Source organism: Epinephelus fuscoguttatus, linkage group LG12 (genome assembly GCF_011397635.1).
Source record: "Epinephelus fuscoguttatus linkage group LG12, E.fuscoguttatus.final_Chr_v1".
Taxonomy (NCBI): Eukaryota; Metazoa; Chordata; class Actinopteri; order Perciformes; family Serranidae; genus Epinephelus; species Epinephelus fuscoguttatus.
Genome location: NC_064763.1, coordinates 30,460,893 through 30,483,490, shown reverse-complemented (window position 1 = coordinate 30,483,490; position 22,598 = coordinate 30,460,893). Strand labels below are relative to the sequence as shown.

The following is a 22,598-nucleotide window of genomic DNA, read 5'->3' as shown; positions in this document are numbered from 1 at the left end:
ATGATAAAGATGAGTGTCTCATTGAGCATCCACAAAAATCCGAGAAAAATAAATGTGTTTAATTATTAGAAAACCTGTTCAAAAACAGCTCATGTGGCTGCTCAAACCATTTCTCAAAGGTGTGATCAGATCACACTTGACTGGCTTTGACTTACCAATTTTTTTCCCTTTCAATCAACAGCTTTAAAACATTTTGCTGGCACAAAACAATCCACCAAATCTATAAAAATTGACCCTACTTACAAGAAAACTAACTAGACTAACTAACAAACCAGTTTAGATGACCCAGCTCCTTGTTTTTATTCAACTTTACCTCCCAGAATATGACACTATTCATTTTAGCATTTTCTATTCACTTACATGAAACAGTTAGCATTAGCTTTTCTATGTGAAACTTCTGAGCTTATTGTCTACACTTTTGAGATACTTCTTAACTCAGTGATTAATACAGATTTTGGTGTTGTACACTAGTCTGCTAGTTAGCTTAACACAGTGGCTTTCAAACCATGTGCAACATGCATCAGAATGAATTACAACTTATGAGAACAGGTTACAGCGGCTCTGACAATAGTCTGTTACTGTCCGTGCTGCTGTTCAGCGCATGCATCTAAATTTGATCGGCACAGGGTCAGCTACATCTGAGACTGGCCGGCCAGTCACCGGTTATGTCTACCAATTCAGGACAACAGCCAATTGACTGGTGCATCTTAAGTTTTTCAAATAACAACACATCACAATACAGCGAATTAAAGTAAAATCACATATAATGTATGATGTTAAGAGCAGTGCACTTCGTTTAAAGAATCTGTTTTGACCTTTCCTTCTTCCTCTACATCATGGCAGGACAACCAGTTGGAGTTCCTGGAGGATGACCTGTTCATCGACCTTCTGAACCTCAGTCATCTCTTCCTGCATGGTAATAAACTATGGAGCCTTCGCCAGAACACTTTCCGTGGTCTGGGGGTTTTAGACCGCCTTCTTCTCCACCAGAACCGCATCCAGTGGGTTGACCGCCAGGCTTTCCATGACCTGCGGCGCCTCACCACCCTGTACCTGTTTAATAACTCCCTGACTGAGCTATCTGGATCCAGCTTGACTCTGCTGCCGGCCCTGGAGTACCTTCGACTGAACGACAACCCCTGGGAATGCGATTGCAAGGCCCTGTCACTTTGGGATTGGCTGCGGAGGTTCAGAGGCTCCACCTCCTCCCTCATATGTGTTTCACCACCAGAGCTGGCACAAAAGGACCTGAAATCGCTGAAGAAAGAGGAGCTGCCCAGTTGCTTGTCAGGCGAGGGTCATGCACGTGGCACCCCAGGCAGAGAGATGGAGCATGGAGAGTCATTGAACCACCTGAATCGTCACAGAAATCATCACAACCACCATCAGCGGCCGTACTTGCCCCATGGGGACCAGTACAGCTTGCCTTCCCCCTCACCTCTGCCGCGGCCACCCAAGGGAGGCCGCAGAAACTGCACCCGCCGGGGCCGAAAGGCAAAAGGGGGGCTCAATGAGGTGCAGGTACTACGGGAGGGGGGTGAGAAAGACTATGCTCCAGATGGAAGTAAATATGACCTGTCTGGAACTGGGCGGAGGAAGAACAAGTGCATCCCAAGAACTTCTGTCGGCCCACCAATTGGGGTCCAGAGAGCCAATAATAAAGCAGGGTCACACTTTGCAGATTATATTTTCTGTTTACCACCAGCTCTGCTGCTGTCACTCATCTCTGTCATCCTACGCTGAGACACGAAATGGACACTTTTGTGCTGGTGATGCAACCTTATGATTCACTCTCCTGAACCACCCTGCCCTGGCTCTTTAAAATGAGGCATGTGTGCATAACTGTGTGTGTACATGACTGTGTATAAAGAACATTATCAAATATCTACTGTTGAAATATCCCTGCGGTATTAAGGCAGGAATCTATACGAGTCATAATCAAAAACATGGAAGTCAGGGAAAACAATTTAGCCCGTCGCTTTGATGATGTCACCAAGGGAACATCAGGAAAACTTTACATTTGTCTCTGTGGCATCAATGGCGTCACTGCATTCATGTACTTATAAAAACTGTACAGCCACATAAAATAACAAGCCAATGATTCATTCAAGTAATCGCGAAAAGACCCCACAATATGGATCAAAACAGTTCAAGGCTCAGTCTCTGTCTTCAGCCTTCTAGACACAATACTGCTCTCTCGGAGCACCCTCCATCTGTCACTCACGCTGAGACAAAGACGGTCATTCATAACTGTCACACTGCTCACTCAACAGCACCTTGAGATCCAGAAACAAAATGCCACAGACACAAGTGGCAGTAAAATGAGTCATTGTAGAGTCATAACGGTTGTAACTAGAATCACAATATACTTACCAATAAAGTGGTTTCACTTGCAGGTCTCACAGCAGGGTGAACCCACTTAAATGCACATTTGTATCCTTTTAGTGGAAACTCTAAAAAACCACTGGAGTTGTGACACATTTCTATAGCTGACAAATCTTCAAACTAGTGCTGGTAAAAGGTCTTCACTGTCCTTGCAACCCATCAACTTAAAAGCCATTCAGAACCAACCTTTCATTATAAGAGCCAACCGGTCACAGTCAGTGTAAATGGGCGCGTGAATGAATGTCTGTGTCACTGTTTGTGTGAGTGTGCGTCTACTAAAAAAAACAAAACACTAAAGCCATGCGGGTAGAACGACACGAGATAAGAGTGCCTAATGACAGCCAGTGGAACAATAAGGACAAACTTCAGAGGCAAGGGTGGTTTCTTCCACTCTTGGACCTCACTGGCTACAAAACAGAGGCCTCAATGGGCCTGAAAGTTCAACACATGCAGGCCAAGGAAAAACTGAGGCCCGAGCCTGGCTCACAAAACTTCAGACTCCCAGAAACTCTTATGCACTTTCCTCTGTAATGCTGTGGAGGTGAATAGAAAAATACAAATCCCCCGAGCAGAGATGATTCAATTCAAATAGTCGCAGGAGTGTTTAATACTGGGGGAGAAAAGGCCCTACAATCAGGGAGGAGTGCTGATGACCACCACAATATATCTCCTGTAATTGTCTAATCAACTGCTTAAAGTGGAAAACAACAAAATCAATTCCGTGATGACCACCACAGGGCAAAGGGACTGACAAACTTCTGCTGTCTTTGTCCTCTCTGGTGTGTTTAGTATGCTCCAAAACAGATGGACTTGACGATCTTTAAGCCCTGATTGGAGAGTTGGATATTAATGCTGCTATGTCCGGGAAGACGCCCACTTTCTGAGGCTCGGGATTCTTCTTGGGTAAATAACAAGGACAGAGAGGACTATGGGACGCGGTGCCCATGGATGAACTGGAGCGGTTCAAGCACACACACCCCTACTGAAGCCCAATCACCTTCACAGCCTTCCCCTCCCACTGAAAACTGCTAACCCCTGTCAGTCTGGGGCTTTCAAATCCCAGAGCAGAGCACCACAGGTTTTGACTTTCGACCTGAACTATTTCAGAGTCACTCAGTCTCAAGTGCTCAACTACAGTAGGCGAAACCTGTACAGATACACAGGGGCCATCCGGGTACCTTAACTAGCCAGTAATGCTAAAGGACTTTATTTCTTATAGCATTACAACGTTACAAATTCTATTTTAAGAAGGAGCTGCCCTTGTATGCAAAAGGATGACCAAGCTAAAAAGCTACAAATCATGACATGCTGACAAAAAGCACAATAAATTATTAGTATGGTTTGCTGGCAACCTATAAATGTGTGGTTCGGATGGGAATCAAAGAGCGGGGGCCACATTTGTACCCTGCTTGTGCGTGTTTCCTGCTGCGCCCCGCCTTTTCGTGTCTATCTATCTAAATGTTGGGGACGAACAGAAGCCTGTCACTGGTGTCATTCTCCTGACATGTAGGATTAGAGACCCCTTCTGGTGAACTTGTTCGTGCTGCTGTGAACCCAGAGGTGATGTAAATTGTGTCTGTTTATTCCTGTGAGGATGACTTTTTTGTAAAAAAATACTAAAAACAAAACAAGAAAAACAAGGGAAGAAAAAGAAAAAAGACAAACTCTCTGTTGTGTCTCAGTAGTTCCCTAAAAAATAAACAGGGAGCTAGGGGCTGGAAGTTTATTTTTTATTTAATATGATTATTATCATCATTTCAGTTTTTTGAGTTCTGTCCCTTTTTTTTTGTTTGTTTCGCTGAGTCATTCAAGATAAACGGTACACTGCACTGCCCCCCTCCTGCTCCTCCTCTTTTCTTTTCTATCTTCCTATTTCTCCCTCTATCTTCGCTCCCTCCTTCTCCGCTCCTCCCTCCTTCCCTGCCTCCCTTCCCGTCTGCTTTTTCTCATCCTCCCTCCCCGCCTCTCTGCTCCTCTCTCCTCCACCCTTGTTGCCCCCTCCTTATTCTGTTCCTCTCCTCTCTTCCTTTGTGCAACCCAAATGTTTTGTATGTGGTTATCAAACAATGCCAGACTCAAAAGCTGTTTATAAATAACATTAAACAGAAAGTGTCCTCAAATGGCTGAGGTGGTCTGTGTTTGTTTGCCTCCCGTTTGTAAGTGCATGTGCACAGCTGTCTGTGCGCGCACGTGTGCGTGTGTGAGTGTGTGTGTGGCTAATAGACAGACCTCCGAAATGAGCCCTGAGGCTGAATGATAAGGCAATGAAAGGAAAGAAAAAATGGTTAAAAAGTAGAAAAAAAGGTAATGGAATAAGTACGCACATTCATCTACTGCTGGGAGAGAAACACACCCTCATTTAACCAGGATATATTTTGGCCTCCTTCATGCCCTAGTTTCACTCATATACTCCCAGCCTCGCATGAAATATGCATCTGAATGACTGTAAGAACACACACACGCACACACACAAATACACACACCTGTCCAGCTGTATTAGGCGTGAGGGTGTGAGGGAGGTGTCTTGTGTCAGGCCAAGGTGAGGTCAAACGGAGCTCTAGCATGTGCTACGTCTACTCTGATCCTCTGCACGGTGTTCACATTTATGCATGTGCTTTTGCACGTGGCGCTGAGTTTGTTTGTTTGTGTATTAGATGTGTGTGTCCACCGGTGTACCAAGTATGCCCACTGTCACGGCAGATCCAGCCTGACAGCCGGCGAGGGCAGAGGAAGAGGTGTGCCTCTGAGAGACAGTATCACTGCTCTGTTTGTAAAACAAAGCTGACAATTGGGAGAGAGAAAGAGAAAGAGAGGGAGAGATAGAGATAGAGGGAGCAGGAGAATGAGTGGAGCACAAGGATTTAAAGGCAGAGGGGTGGAGATATCTGCGAAAGAAATCCATGAAGTAGTTATCAGTACCAAACAGACCAGCAGCCAGGGGAGAGGAAGTGGGCATAATATGGGTGGCTGCAGCATCAGCTCCGAGTTGTGTTTGGTCAATCACAGCATGTGTCCCAAACAAAGCCCGGGCGGCAGTTTACATGTGTTCACCCATGTAGAGAGGCACCACATGTGATGAAGAGCAGCGTTTGAATCAGAGCACAGAGATTCTGTCTCAGTGAGCCCAGGGAGTATGTGAAATATGAATCTAAAACAGGACTCAGATGGATAAAGTTATTTTAATTATGAAGGGACTTAAAATTTCCTTTATATAAGAACAATAGAGTGACCTGAGAGAGAGAAGATAAGTGCATGGAAAAGAGGAAGAATAAATAAACAAAAGAGCAAAGATTGAAAGTATTAAATGAGCAGTTTGTAAGGGTGCTTCCAGACCTAGAGTTCCCTTGCTTTGTTCCAAATCAGGGACTAATTTTGTTACAAAGCAAAGCATACATTTACAAGCGGACCAGATAAAATGCCTTGCCCGAACGCTGCTCTTGATTGGTCAGAATTTCCATGTGGGGAAAAATCCAGGAAGTAAACAAAATGTTGAAGAAGAGTACACTTGCAAGATAAGTGTGAAACTTTCTAATGTCACAATGGAGGGACAGCTACGCAGGTTGATTTTAGCGCTGCTCATCGTGGACTATATTGCTGTCATTGTTCATTTTAGTCAAACCATACAGTTTGAAAACAAGGTGCGGCTCCAACTAGAAAACAAAGTTTTGATGCATTGGATGTGCTGAATGTGCATATTAAGGCAGTACAGGAGGAGGTGCACATTGATAATCCTCCAGGACTGTAACATGCTCATGTTTAACCCAAACAATGTGTCATGTGACTGCAGGTGGTTCGGATTGAGGTTGCAACAAGTTCTCACCACCAGCAAATCGCACCAGAGTTCTTCGACCTCTTCAAGATGGTCTCGGTCAGGTTGTTTTGTTGCACAGCCAAGTGTGATTGCTGTGTTCACACCTGCCCAAACAAATCACACTGAGCAAACAAACTTGAGTTCAATTGAACCGAACCAAACAGGGCAGGTGTAAAGCACCCTAATATTTAGGGGGATTTAGTGGCATCTAGTAGTGAGGATTGCAGATTGCAACCAGCTGAAACTTTTCCAGGTTGGAATTTTTACTTAGAGCTGAATTACTGGCATAGGTGTCTTCTTTTCAGTGATTAAAATCAATAATAACGCTGAAAAAAACCAGTGTCACATTACAAATCAGTGTTTCTCCAGTGCTGTTTGACCATCTGAGATGCACACCAGTGAATGTGTGCTCACCTTTTTCTGACCCAGACAGATGTTCAAGAGATTTTTAACAGGAGTTGAAATGTACACAGAGGTCTCCTCCTCTCCAAAACAAACAGACCCAGTGATTTAAACTGATAGAGACACTGAATAAAGCAGTTTCATATTTAAAAAAAACCCAGTGTTTTTCCAATGCTGTTCAGTTTGTCAGAGACTGGCCACAAGCCCAGCACCTGCTAATGTGTGCTCACCTTTTTCCTCTGACAACTTAAGATCCAGACGTTCAGGAGGTTTTCACCAGGAGCCAGATTACCACAGAGGTCTCTTCCTCTCCACAACAAATGGACCCGGTAATTTAAACTGGTAAAAGACTGAATAAAGCAGTTTCGTGTAAAAAATACTCGTGTTTTTCCGACACTGCTCATCTTATGGTGGTTGATGCAAAAACGCGAATGGCCCTATCTAGAGCCAGCCAAACAGCTCATTCTAAGGTAATGGAAAACACAATGATTCTTATTTTGAGGCGATTATACGCTAAAGAAAACATATTAATTAGATTATATTCTATTTCTGCCAATATGTCCCCCTAAATCCTACACACTGGACCTTTACAAAGATTAAACAACATTAAAGACACAACAGTAAAGAGAATGAAGAAGCAAGGGAGGATCTTATTAAGGAAGAGGAGGGATGAAGGAATGATAAAAGGGAGATTGCAGAAAGTTAGTAAAATAGTAAAAAAAAAAGTGAACGCTATAAGGAAAAAGTTAGGACAAAATAAGTGAAGATGGAAGGAAAAAGAAAGGGCAAAAGAATGATAACAGTGAATGACAGAAGGAGAGAGGGATGAAAGGAATGCAAAAACAGAAGAGATTCGAAGATACAAAGATGCTGTAAGGGACAATCAGAGGAATGTGAGAAGTTAAGGAAGGAAGGATTTTAGGAAGAAAACAAGGTACTAGTGAGAAAAGAGAGGGACGCACAGGGAAAGAGAGAAATCATCCATAGAGACATGTATACAGGCTTCATGATCAAACAGAAGAACAGCTCATCCACTAGTTCAGTCCCTAAGCTGAGGATCTGAAATAGCCGCATGTGAATATTTATATATGCCTATGTTCCCTTCCAAAGGCAAAGAGGCCAAGCAAAATTGATTTCTCTGTGTGAATCCCCGAAGAGTTGAGACTCAGCAATAGAAAAGCAGAAAAGAGCAAGGGAGAGTAAAAAGAAAGAAATAAAGCACTGCTAGAAAGAACAGTGGGAGATTTTGTGAAACAAGTGGAAAGTGAAGAAATGGGAGACACCTTCAGTGAAATGCAAATGTAGGATGTTTCCACCAAACTGATGCATACACCATTTGTCCTGTGTTCACTCTCTCTCTCTCTCTCTCTCTCTCTCTCTCTCTCAGGAGCAAAATATTCCCACTACGTGATTTGATTTTCGTTTCACCATCCAAGCGCACAGTGTCTACCACGCACCAGCTCACATGCCTTACAGTACCCTCCTGTAAGCACCATTTAACACCAGCCGTCTTTTCAGTACCATAACTCCATCAGGCTTCATTACGCTCATTACAGGCAGATATCTAATTCTAATTAGGAGGAAGGTCAAAGTGTTGGGCCTTAATGGAGGTGGCAAGGACGTGCAGCCATGAAACCACAAGCCCTTTTTTCTGTTAGATCTGGAAAAACTGAAGGCCTGTCTGCGTCAAGTCAAAACTTTCATCGCATTCACCCGCACTTTCACATTTATTGACGGCCCCTTTTACTCCATCTTAGTCTAAAGCCGCCATACTGAGTGGTTCCATTATTCAATATGTCTACATCTTTTTAAAGGGTAACAAAAGTTCATGCGCACGCGAACAAAAAGGGGAACAGTCAGCCACAGTTGGAGACATTTTCAACCTTTTAGCGGCAGAGTCTTACACAAGGAAATTAGAGGAATGGCATTTGAATATGCAGCTGATGTCTTCATCATCTGTTGTGTATGCATGCTGAATCAAACGTGTCGGTGTGTTTTCATCAGTTCTCGAGTCTTGCTGCAGCTTTATTAAATGTTTCATCATCCCGGATTAATGTTTTAAATAAGTGAAAGTCTCTCTGTCTGCGCTGGAACACGGCGCCCTGTGTTGTGTCAGAAACAATATTTGTGTTTCTAACTACATTTTTAATGCACTGTTCCCTCAGCCAAACAAATAATCTCGAAACAGATTAAACAAATCAACTGAAACACATCTGTAGGGAAGCGACGGTAGCCAGGCATTATTGTGCCCATGCTGGTTCCCATCTGAGAGCTGAATAACACTGACAAACCATGACTGAATAGAATATCTGTGGGCTTAAGTAATTAATACTATGGAGAACGGGGGAAAAAAAAAAAAAACATTGGCCAAAATGTATTTTGGAGCAAACATACCAAAAAGCAGTGGTTCCCAACTGGTCCAGCCACAGGGTCCAGATTTCTCCTTAGTCATTTGTACAACGTTTGCTGTCTCTGTCAAGTGGCTGTCCCGTAGTCACAGCAGAAGGCAGCTCTTCAAAATAAAAGCCATGTGCTGTAAATTCAATGTACTTTTTTTGTGTTACTTTGTTGGTGTACAAAGTTGACACATTTCCTTGGGGTGTCGGTATGCAGTGGATAGTGTCAGCGCCCCATATACAATGGCAATGCCTTGCTGCAGCAGTCACATGTTCAACTCCAGCTTGCAACCATTTGCTGCATGTCAACCCCCGCTCTCCCTCTCTCCCCCATTTCACCCTATCCTGAACATTAAAGGCAAACAGCCCCAAAAAAAAAGTTGACACATTCCCAAGTCACAGGTAAAATACAACAGTTTCCATGATTACCATTTGTTTGCTTGTGCTCAAGCTTGTGATACCTTAAGTATTTTGTGCAATGTTTTCACAAACTTTAAGAGATTCTTTGAGTATGAGACCAAGATAGGGAGAAACCCTTAAATACTTAAACATTTTAAGGAAACCCAAAAGAGGACGTGTTTTGTGCAACTGATTTTATCTAAGAAAGCCTGATCCCGGACGTTAAGGAAAATCTTAAGTTAAGATGTTTTGTGCAACCAGCCCCAGACTTCCTTTTTTATCATAAAACAGGTATACAGTAGCTGCTACATTAATACTATGAAAGTATCAAAATGCTCAGTCAACAGAGGAATACAGACAGACCCTATTTAGAAACTTTTGTCTTGAAAAGAGTCATCAGGACTGCGCTAAAACAGAGTGTCAGACAAGGGTAAACACAGGTATATTTAGGCTGACAGTGTATGTGTATTAAATGTATTTTTTGAACAATAAACCTGTTAACATATTAGTAGAAACCCAAAATAAAACCAGAAACCTGAAAATGAGCATAAAATGAGACTACACTTCATGCTGAGCTAAATGCTAACATCAGCATCCTAATATGCTCACAGTGACAATACTACAGTAACATACTGATGTTTAGCAGGGGATGTTTGCTATTGTTAGCATGCCAAAATTTGTTACGAAGCACTAAACACAAATCTTAATTTAGATACTTCTACTAGTACACTTCCATGTAGTATGCTGTACTTACTTGCATGGTGCCTAAATTTCGACAGGGTAGTGTCTCATATTGAACACGGCTTGTTATGCACTTACCAGAAATGAAGATCGCAACATTTGACTGCTTGTTCTTGCTTTTAATGGCAAATTGCAACTGGCGGGACATTTATTCCGACATTTGGCTGCCATCATCATCTGCCAAAATATCTGCCAGCTTGTTTGCTTGTTCATGGGAATAACTGCAACTAACACAGCTTTCTTGGCCACCAATATGAGCTCAAAATAGCAAGCCTAAGTACAGAAGAATGCAAATTGAGACACAGCAAAAGTACAGCCAAGGCTGATGGGATCTGATCATAAACCAAAGAATAAGTCAGATTAGAACCTTGACCTGATGATAGCACAAGAGGAAAAGTCAGGACATCACTAAAGCAGGATTCATCCTCTGGGGATTATGAATGTCTGCACAAAGTTTCATAGCAATCAATCCAGTAGTTGAGATATTTCAGTCTGGATCAAAGTGTAGGACCAAACAACCAATAAACTGACAGATCACCATCGCCATCTCTAGAGCCACGCTGCTAGTATGGCTTAAAAGGTTGTGATTGTGTTGGAAAATGTTTGAATAAAAAAGACATGGAAGTGAACACCTCTTGGCTCACATAACAGAAGCAGCTGCCCACGGACATGCAGTGAGATCTCACAGCTTTGCCCATTCCCCCCCACTGGGTGCCCACAGGAGACTGTGCGAGGCTGCCTCAACAATGACCTTAGTGCAGCTGTCTGCTGCTTCACCACAAAGGTGTTTGCAGTTGGTTTGGCTGATTAGACCTCTACAGAAAATGCTTGACTGTCAAATCAGGCCGGACACCAGTCGAGCATCAGTGTCCAGTGACCCGTGTAGACGACTCACTTCAAGATTACGGTGTGAAAAGAAAAGCATAATCATGCCAAGAATCAAGTTGCAGAGTGCTCTTCAATGTGATGCCATATACTCTAAGCTGAGGACTGCCACATACTCTAACCTTCCCTGAGAGGTATAAAAACTGTGTTTTTCTACTTTTTCCTTAAAAAAAAAAGAAAAAAAGTTAGGAACATCACCCAGAGCTCCCCCGCTAATGGGGTGCTATCTATTATTTCTCAGTGCTCTGCTTGCTGGGTGGTTTCGTAGAGGAGACAGCATCTCACTGTTAGCCCTCTATCTGTCATCTAGATGCTCTTCTAATTCCTACATCATAAGTTCTTATATATTATTAATTATTTGCAGCTTTTCAGCTGAAAATTATACTCCTTTTAGTTTTTATGATGCGTAAGTTCACCCCTTGTTTTGATTTTGGATCTTGTCACTGTGTCCCAACTTCCCACATCCCTGTCAAACCATTTCACCTCACTGTTCGATTTTGTGTTGTGCCATCTTCGTCATTCAGTTTGAGGGTGTGAGAAAGTTAGATTAGCTCAAGTGCTTGAACTTACCTGTGTAACTAAGCAGCTCCTCTCAAAAGTAGGAAGTGTTACTGTAATTTATACATTTATGAACCTGTCAACTTCCACATTCATGGTCTGGCTGGACTTGCGGTAAGACTGCCAAGTCAGTACTGCCATGTCAGATAGCAGTTTTATGAGTCTTTTTTTTTTTTTCATTTTGAGGTCAGCTATGTGGCAAACTAAAAATTTTGAGTTACTTTTGGTAGAAAAGCTGGTGTAGGTGAATTAAAGGTCCAGTTGGTGAGATTTAGGGGGACATATTGGCAGAAATGGCATATAATATAACAAGTATGTTTTCTTTAGTGAATAATAACCTGAAAACAAGAACTGTTGTGTCTTTGTGACCTAAGAATGAGGCATTTATACCCACATCAAGAGCAGGTCTTCATCCATGGAGTTGGCCATGTTGCACTGTCATGTTTCTACAGTAGCCCTGAGCGGACAAACCAAAATACTGGCTAGTTATCAGAGAAAAAAAGTGGGCACATATAGCAAGGGCTGGGCTGTAGGCCAGTCTGCAATCAGCCAAACAGCTTCAGACAAATGCTTTTTTCCAGAGTTTCTACCAGTTTAAATCACCTCGTCTATTTGTTTTGGAGAGGAAGAGACCTCTGCGAATAATTTGGCTCCTGATAAAAACCTCCTGAAAAATAAATACTGAAGAAATTCTAACCAAGAGTTCATGCTTGGCACACGGGAGAAGTTTCCGCTAGATGCCACTAAATCCTGCACAGTGTTCCTTTAAATGGGGTTTCACTTGCTTTTGAGAAGAGCTGATGTTGTATAACTTCAAGCTGTGTCAAACTACATAAAAAAGGCATCAATGAATTTGACTGACTTTGGACAGGTAGGGCGTACTGGTCCTGAACGCACAACAAGACAGACATGAACTCACATGGGTATCACACACAACAAACAAACTAGATTCATATAAATACAGAACATGCACAGAGATGATATTTCACATCAATTCTCTGATCTTGTCCTCCTCCACAAGCTCACACCAAGCTCGGCTCAGCCAAGATCAAACTGTAATGATAAACTTCCTCCAAGACCACATCAGATACCGAGCTCAGATATGGTTATTCCCCAAAAGAGCAACTCCAACCAGTGCAGGAATATTCTAATTAGTGCAGTGATATGGATAAATCTAAACCCAGCAATCCACCTGATTCACAGCAGCAGGCTAAGAAACATCCACTACACATAATTATTCACTCACTGACATGAGCACATTAAAAATTAAAAACAAATTCATGGCTTGGATCAGACAATTATAAGCAGCAGACCATCACTGCATGGAAACAAATTCATAATTCACCATTTGTGAATCAGCAGCATGAAAGTAGCATAATGCAGCAGCTAAACAACGACCAAATTAAAAGAGAAATAAGCCAAAATAAGAAAGTAATTCACACTGAATACCAATGCAGATAATGTACAGAGACAGATGGCAGCAGCAAGCAGACACAAAAGATCAACACTTGAGTACTAAATCTTAGGAGGCAAATACCATTATTGATATTTGAGAGTATCCAACATAAACACATTACTCAAGCAAACATTTATGCAAAGATCCCTAAAACTTGGCTGTGAAAGAACTGAGACCAAAACAGGCACTGGGCAGGACATGGTAGCCTATAGCAGTGATAGTCAATTTACAGCCCCTGGGCCAAATCTGGCCCGCAATAGGGTGCTAGGGGGGCCCCAAACTATATTATAATTCACAATGAGAATAAATTCATTCACACTGGGATTTTGCATTGTACTTTGAATGTAAATAGTGTGAGTGTGTATAAAAAGCATCAAAATTGAGCTTGTTTCCTAAAATACGTGCCAAGTGAGGATCCCTACTGCTGACAGTGATCCAGGCTAAGCCCCAAATGTCCTCAAACCCCAGAAACACCCCTATGTACACATAACCTATGTGGGGCTTCTGTGACTGGCCCCTGGCCTCCTGTCATTTTAAAAAAGTGGCCCCCGGGCAATGTAAGTGTCCGTGTAAGTATACAAATGATATCCCAAACAAATCTTTGGCATTTCAATTTCTTATTGGCCAACATTTACCCTGGTAAGAATATAACTGTAATAAGCCTAAACTAAAATTAACAAATAATACCATGTCAATCAAAATCAAATCAACCAGGACAACAAAAAAAAAAAATCCAGCAGCCATATTGCCAAGCACACAAACAGACCAGACATTTCCCAGACATCCAGTCATGACATGCATGCTAGCATGGCAGAGGACACTTACCTGTACCTGTATAAAATGAATCTGTGATCCTCCTGCATCTCAGCAGTGCTTTCACCTTGAGGCTACATGATATGGCAACCTTCAAAGAGTGAGGAGCTTCAGCTGCATGATGCAGTGAACCCAAACTGGATTTTATTTCCTCCACAAAACCATCCTGAAGGGACATCAATGGACTATTGGCAGGTGAGCATCTTTATAAAATGATGCATGAGCAGTAGTAGCAGACATCAGGTGTTTGTGACAGAGTTTGCACATGGCAGGAAACAGCAGAGCAGCAGAGCAGCATGAGGAGGCACGGCTAGTTTAAATCAACTGCCTTACTGCAAGGGTGCGTTGGATGTGTCACATGTAGCAGAGCACAACCTGTGTCAGCCAAAACATAGCGCTTTAACAGTTAAATGTGTCTGTATTTAAACCATTGAAGAAGCACAAGTATAAAACCGGAAGTGGCTTTTCTTACCATATTAATATCTTGACAAGCTGTTAGAAGTGACGGTTTTAGCTGGTGACTCATTTTCACTGGCAGAAATGGTAACTATCAAATTTAGCCGGCTGTAGCTAACTAATATTAGCCACATTACACATACATATAATATTAGCCTTTTTCCACGAGTTGGCCAAACTACAAAACAAACAATGCTGTTCAGACAAAGATGGTTAAATAACACTCGACATACCACTCTCCATTGTTTTAATGTTACAAGAATGAACGGTGGGTTGTTGTTTTTTTTCCACCACTGAAAAACAGGAACAGAGTAGTGTCTCTTATTGCATAAATGATCTACATCATCACGCCAGGTCATGTTTAGTGTCTTATTAAAATATTTAACTCCAAGTGAAATACTAACACCTTCATATAATGTCAAAATGCTCCAGTGCAAATAAATCTTACATTATAAATTTTACCAAATTAAAAATATGGAATCAATAGGGAAAAAATGTACTTAAAATATCAAAGGTAAAAGTGCTCATTATTCAATTCAATTTCAATTCAATTTTATTTATAAAGCCCAATATCACAAATCACAATTTGCCTCACAGGGCTTTACAGCATACGACATCCCTCTGTCCTTATGACCCTTGCAGCGGATAAGGAAAAACTCCCCATAACAAATGGTCTCTGTCAGTGCATTATCAAATTATTAGATAAGATTCTGCCAAATAAACAATGCTGACAAGGTAACAGATAAATGACTTGATGATTTTAAACTTATTACATTTGATACCTCCCTAGCAAATGATTTAAACTGAGCAATAAAGCTGAAAAAATAACCCCAAAATAGGCTATGTAAAAAAAAAAAAAAAAAAAAAAGGCATTCCTGCACAATGAAAATATACAAAGCAACAGAATGAATGTTACAGTGGAGAGCAGGGCACAACCTAACACATTTTAGGGTTTTTTTATACTCTAACATGCACATCTCTGCTACAAATGAACAGTTGATGTTTTTTCTATAACTTACCTTTCTTCTGCAGTCGCACTGAGAAGTTGCAGAAGTGAAATGTTGCAACATGTAACAGGCAGAGGGTTAGTTGTGACACATGTTGGCGAAGTCTGTTTAACACGATTAATTCAATACATTTCCATCTGTATACTATAGGTAGTTACTGTTTATGGATCTATCCATTCCTCGTCTAACCACCAATTCTTCATGAATGGAAAGATCAACACATAGATAAATAGTATGTGTGGATTTTAATTTTTTTCTCTTTTTTCATCCATGACTGATTGATGGATAGATGTATGTAGATACCCATCTCTCCATCTACATCAAGGGAAGGAGGTTTAACCTAGAGCCACATGTCAAAATATGAGTATTGATTGATGAATATTGACAAGGCTGTGAAATCCTGTGCCAATAACGTAACTGACAAATTACTCCCCAACACTGCTAATGTGAAAGCAGCATTTAAATGGGGAAGCTGCTCAACGTTGGTCCAATTTTAACTACTTCATTTATATTGCACAGTTAATTCTATAGCAATGTATCATGTATTGTAAAGTCATCATATTTTTTCTAAAATAATCTTAAAATGCAAAGTAATTACAGCTGTTAGATAAATGTAGTGGAGTAGAAGCCAGGCCTTTAGTTCATAAAAATAATTGCAATTCATTACAGTGCTGGTCAGAAAAATTACAATTATATTTTCTCCCAAACTGTAAAGTCTTACCTGAAGAAGTGAGCAGACTTCATTATATTTAAGTCATAGATGGATTACTAAACAAGCGTACAGGGCACAGGCCCAGGGGCCCGAAGTGTCAGGGGCCTCTCTTGCCTTCATCTGCACAACGTTACTTGAAAAGACAAATACAGACCAGGAAGAGACTAAAAATGACCACAAAGAGACACAAAACAACTACAAATATTTGCAAAACAGCTGCAAAGAAACACAAAGAGACTCAAAACAACTAAAAAAAGGGCAAAACAATCACAAGGACCACAAAATGGCTGCAAAGCGACTACAAAGAAACAAACAATGTGACTAGAGAGATGCAAAGCAACAACAAAGAGACTCAAAATGACTACAGAGATGCGAAGCAACTATGAAGGGACTCAAAATGACTACAGAGGGACACAAAACCACAGAGAGATGCATAATGACTACAAAGAGACACAAAACAATAGAGTCTGAACAACTATAAAGTCTGTGTGTCTTGCTCCTATGTAGGACAGGTGGGGCCTTCTGTGCATCAGGGTCCAGGGGCCCATTGTCTCATAATCCACCCATGATTTAAGTGCTGTCTCAGATCAGCGGCTCCAGCACCATTATTGTTCGGCATATTGAGAACAGAGGAGAGATGTGTAATGATCATCTGGTTGCAGAAGGCAAATGCACCATATGGCAGACAAGAGCACATTGCTCTCTGAAAGTTGTGAATGATTATGAATCTGATACTAGGCGATGTTCAGTTTTAATCCTCTTAGTCTTGAGTGCAAGGATCAATACTGTACAAAACCACTGTGAACTCTCTCATGAACTTGGCAGCTCCTACTTATACTGCACGTCTGATAAATAGATTCATAGTAACAGGGATTCATAGATAATAGAGAGAAAATGAAGTGTGTGATAATGGAATAAACACAGTGACAGTGTAAGTTTACATTTCCAACTAGTGTAGCAGCTGTGGCACAGCTGTTAACAGTGGGGAGTTATGAGTATCTCAAAGTGCAGTAGGCCATGGTACAATAGGGCCAATCAGGTCTCAGAGAGCACACAATACTGAGACTGTCCTTCTTAAAGTCAAGAATGACTTTCGTCTGGCCGCGGCTGCTGGATGATGTTCAGCCGTAATCCTCTTAGCCCGGAGTGCAGGTTTCAACTCCGCACCGCTCCATTTTGATCGGCTGTGACAGAAAGTGTCCATGAGGTTACTTACATGGCCTCTGTCATTGTGCCGTATCTAAGTCACATGAGGTCAAGAGGCCAAAACATGTTTTCATGCACGCGTCACATCACACAGACGTATTGTTTGAGAGATATCTGTGAAATGTGAAGGACTTGTCCCGCAGTATTTTAAGATTATCCAGTGCAGTTTATGTAACACTGCTGGTATGCAATGTGTTGTAGCATGAGGAGAGGGAGAAAATGGAGCAGTCCTCAGGAGTAGTAGTTGATATTCTCAGGAATGCTTTCAATTAAGGGCTTCTCTCTTTCCCTTATTAATTAAAGCCTAAGCATTTGGAAAATTAAAACCACATAGAGGGGGAGAATGAGAGAGAGAGGGAGAACAATGACTTAAGTGTAGGTGGCTTGTGCCTTGAGCTTTTTGCGTGTGCGAGTGAATTCACATAATGGCAGGGAGAGCAGTCAGGAGGAGGGAGAAAGCAGGGTGGGAGCAGGACTCAGAAAATAAAGGAGAAACAAAAGAGCTTCTTGTCATTCTCATCCTTATCTTCTCCTCTTCATAACCTCGCCCTGTTTATCTGACTTGTATTGCAGATTCCCTCCATCATGGTTTAATCTGTTTTTTATGAGCCTGCCTGAGCCATGTGTGTGTGTGTGTGTGTGTGTGTGTGTGTGTGTGTGTGTGTGTGTGTGTACCAAGAGGCTGGTTACAACAAAGAATGCAGTGTTTATTTGGTTATCATCAATTCCAAGTCGCAAGACTGCTCAGCGTGTCCTTCGAGACCATGGCTGATGTAGCATTCATGTAAGTCCTCAAGGCAGGAATACTACTGACAACATGTTGCAATGGTATTTATTGACAAATCCTTCGCAGGGATGGTTGCCACAATATTTATCATTACGATTAAGAATTGTGTTTGGTGGGCGGCTTACTTGTAGACCAGCAGAAAGTAGTTTAGAGGCTAGTGGATGTATGCAAGCATAACAGAGCTAATCAAAGGGATCATCGCTGGCTCCAGCACATATATATAGTATGCATAGTATATATATCGATGCAGCACACAATATTTCCTGTGTATAACCAGCTCTGTGTGGAACATCTGCAGTCATTAGTGATGTTTCTCTTCTTTTTCTTCTCCTTTTATTTAAGCTGTTGAAAGTTTCACTGTGATAAAAATCTATTTCAAGAGAGATGTGTCCAAAAGAGCAGCAGTTTGACGACAACTACAATTCACATAATATAGACAAGGCATGATTACTGCCCCACACCACACAATAGAGCACAGAGAATACTGCTCACAGTCCGAGTGAACTTTTAAAGGTTTCTGAATTCTCGAGTGACCATCAAAATAAATTAGAATACGAAACCTTTGACTGAGAGAGTTAGGTGAAGGCAGTTCTTAAAAACTGACTTGAATTAATTAAGAGTAATCACCTCAGGCAATTTAACATCGAGGGAGCAGCATATTTAACCCCCTCAAACCTCACTGACCTGCCGGTGGGCTGGTCATTAAAAACCAACCAACTTTATTTTAGATTTTATTGGAAATCCAAAAGTTTGCAAACATACCCAATGTGTCAGGCTGAAACTGGGGGGAAATTACCATAAAACTATTCTTTTCTTTTGATGGAAATATTCCAGATGGCACAGCCATAAAAACATGGGGTTTGAATATTTCCCTGAAGTGTGGACGTTATACAGCTTCAATGAAGAGTTGCTGATACAGAATATACAGTATGTGGACCCAAGCCCAGAACTAAGACAGGCTGCAGATGAAGTCGAACAGGTTTACTGAAGAAGAACTAAAGCAGGCGATGACCAAGGTGAGTAGGAACGACAGAAGGAGAAAGAGAATGGAGAGTTGCTGGCCGGTATGGCGGCAGAGGATGCAGAGGGAATGAGTTGGCAAGAAGGCAGACAGGCAAGTGAACACAAATCCCGGAGCACAGGGAACAAACAAGCATTAGACGAGGTACAAATACACAAGTAGACGCCACTGAGACTAGAACAACGGGCCGACTGTGACTGGAAGAAAAGCCAGGGTTGGTATACTGTGGGTGGATGAGCTGACTGCAAACAGGTGTGAAGGGAGGGCACATGTTAATGGCAGGACAGGAATGAGATTCACACACAAGCCAACTGGGGGCATGGTAGACAAGGAGTGGGGAACATGAACACGGAGAAACACAATGGAGTGACAGGGGCATGGCCACGGCCGTTAAAGTGGCAACTTCCGGGGCTGGAAAATGAAGCCAATGCGTAGTGGCAAAAACTGCAGTACTTCTAATGGCCACTTGAGGCTGGAACCACACGTGAGTCAATTCCCAACGACCCCATGCCTAACTTGCCTGTAACTTCACAGCTGAAATAAACATATTTACAGTCTGGTTCAAAAACTGGTTATGGTCTGTAAAGCTAATATCCCTGTTCATGACAACTGTACAAATTTTATTAAGGCTTAAAGTTAAGCATGATTAAGGGTGTGGCTGCTTGAGTGGCAGAGTGTATGCAAGGTCTGAGTCAGATCCATCCCTTGCCCCTCTGCAGATCCACCCTCTCATTTCAAGACTGCGACAGCTAAACTGCCGGACTCAGCTTCAAAATGAGTCCACATACCTGTATGTGACATCACGATGAACATGCAAATTATGACCCCTCTCTGCCGGACGCAAAGGTGAACCATGGAGGTAGTGTAACCTCTGCAAAATCAACAATTTCTGTAACTTTAACACCCACCATGGTTTACATCAAAATGCATCGTATTATTGCAGCCTACCCTAAAGGTTGCGCAATGTAATGCCAAATATAAAGGCTGGAAAAGTGGCCGAAAAACAACTAAAGAAGATTTTCTGATGTAACTAATAGCCCTACCCAGTATTTATTTAGTCATAGCCTGGTCCTTATATACAACCATCTCTGTATTTGAATGTCTGTAGTCAGACACAAAACAACCCTATACATGGGATTTATATCTTCTTATCTGCAGGGACAGATGAGCGGACAGAATATGACAGCAGTTACAATGACCATAATTGTCGCCAGAACATTTCCATGGCAATAACGTATATATATATATATATATATATATATATATATATATATATATATATATATATATATATATATATATATATATATATATATATATATATATATATATATATAACAGTCTCAAGGGCTGTCAATCAGCGGCTTGCGTTCTCTGCCCCCACAGACTTCATGTGATGACAGAGAACTCGTCACAGTGTGTACAACTGAAGTTCGGAAAGGCTCAGCCCCCAAGTCCAGAGGGTGGACATTTGGATTCAGCCTTAGTATCTAAGTTTAGGAAATACAAAGTGTCTTTCATTCATCTTTCAAAGCTAAATGGTAGGGTTCAGTATCAGTACTTAAGGTATTGACTGAAATAACCCAGTAACAAGTCATATCAAAACTTTTTCATTCAGTCATATGAAGTGGAAACAAAAGTATCAAGTGAAGTACTCTGTGGTATCACTTAAAGGGAATTGGTTTTGGTACTGTTATCATTTTTAAATGATACCCAGCCCTGCTAGTTGGAGACTGTTGCTTCCAGCAAAGGAGAGAAAGCCTTCTCGCAATTAAGGAGGTAAATACTGTAACCACTCTAGCTTTGACTTTAATGACACAAGCTCTGGCATAAATCCAAATTACACAAAGGGTTGGGAGAGATTGTTCAATACTCATATGAAGTTCATTTCTTGACCTTGGGATGAGTATGCGTGACAAAATAATCTTAACACACGGTCCACTTAAATTAGGATAATTTAGTCGTTTCATTATTTCCCAGGCCAGTAAGTGGATTGTTGAGAAACAATGTCATCCTTTGTTGTCATTTTTAAAGGCAATGACGAATGATTTAGTCATGTTGGTTAATGTGGAGGACTCTCTTAACACAGAGAGCTGATATCTGCACACTAACAATCACAGGGACTGCCCAATAATGGGTACATTTTTCCCAGTAATTAAAGGCTGTTTTGACCCAGTGTTACTAAATTATGGTCATTTAACAAAGTGTTAGACACAACAAACGTTTACCTTACAACTGTCACAAATGTGCTGTTAGTTGTACACAATAATGAACAGATGAAATTCAAAACTGCAAAGGATAAACATATTATTAGCAATCAGTAACTAGTGACATTTACATAAAAAATGGCTAGTATAGTAAAAACAACTGGAAACCATACAGAAAAGAAAAATGAAACACTAACACTGGTGATGAAACAGCCCAATGTCTTGAGTGGTTTCAACCATAGACTGTAGATAAAGATGGTTGACATGACAGCTCCCCTAAAGTGAGGGCAAACATGTTCGCCCCCTGTTGGCTGGCTACAGTAAAGGTCATTATACAACCATAATATCACCCATTGGTTTGTGTGCTGCACTTTTGAAGCCTTGAGTTCGGCATTTTGGCCTTTGCCATCTTGTTTTTCTGGAGCAAGAAGTGACCATATTTGGATGAGAGGGTGGAGCTGTGGAGCAGCGAGGGGTGGATCTGACTCATAGACTGTGGAGTCGCCTCACAGACAGCCTGTCACTCAAGCAGTCCCGCCATTGAATATACATAACTTTAGGCCTTGATAAAATCTAAATGGGTAATTGATAAAAAAAAATGTGTCCTGCGTACAAGTCGTCATGAATGTTTAAAGTAGCTATAGAGACCAAAACTGATTTTGTACCAGGTTACAAACATGTTTATTTCTGCTTTAAAGTTGGGCATTCTAACATTGGAGTCTATGGGGCACATATTCCAGCAAGACAATGCCAAGTTACATTCTGCTTGTATTACAACTGCGGGTACTAGACTGGCCTGTCTGCAGTCCAAAGCTGATTCCCTATGAAAATGTGTGGCACATTATGAAGCATAAAATGCAGAAATGGAGGCCCTGGTCTGTTGAGCAGCTTAAGTCACATATAAGGCAAGAATGGGAAACAATTTTACTTTTCAAAATTTCAACAATATGTGTCCTCAGTTCCCAAACACTTACTGAGTGTTGTTAAAAGAAAAGGTGGTGTGGTCCTGTGGTACACATGCCCCTGTCCAGATGTTTTGGGAGCTTGTTGCAGGCATTTACTTCAGCATGAGTGTATATTTACAATAACAATAATAAAGTTTATGAGCATGAATACCTTGCCTTTGTACTATATTCAATTGAATATTGGTCACCATGGGGATCGCTACTGAATGACGTCACAAGTACAAGATGGCAGTGGCTATATATTGAGCATAGCGTTTGTTCAGGCAGGACATGATGTCAAGCTCAGCTCATATCCCAGCTACATCAACTGATCTCAAACAGCCCAATCAGCTGATCGAGCAGCTGATCGATAAAAGGAAGTCAGCTGATAGATCACATGATTCCTTTCTAG

General features: G+C 41.5%; 1 protein-coding gene across 1 annotated transcript in view; it reads left to right on the top strand.

Moving 5' to 3' along the window:
* LOC125898314 (reticulon-4 receptor-like 1) overlaps positions 1 to 4,454 on the top strand; it is a 124,795-nt gene extending 120,341 nt beyond the window's left edge. The window contains exon 3 of the mRNA XM_049592086.1: positions 844 to 4,454. Coding sequence (XP_049448043.1) covers positions 844 to 1,743 — 900 coding nt within the window. The 3' untranslated portion in view covers positions 1,744 to 4,454. The remainder of the gene's footprint in view (positions 1 to 843) is intronic.
* Positions 4,455 to 22,598: the final 18,144 nt, after the last annotated feature.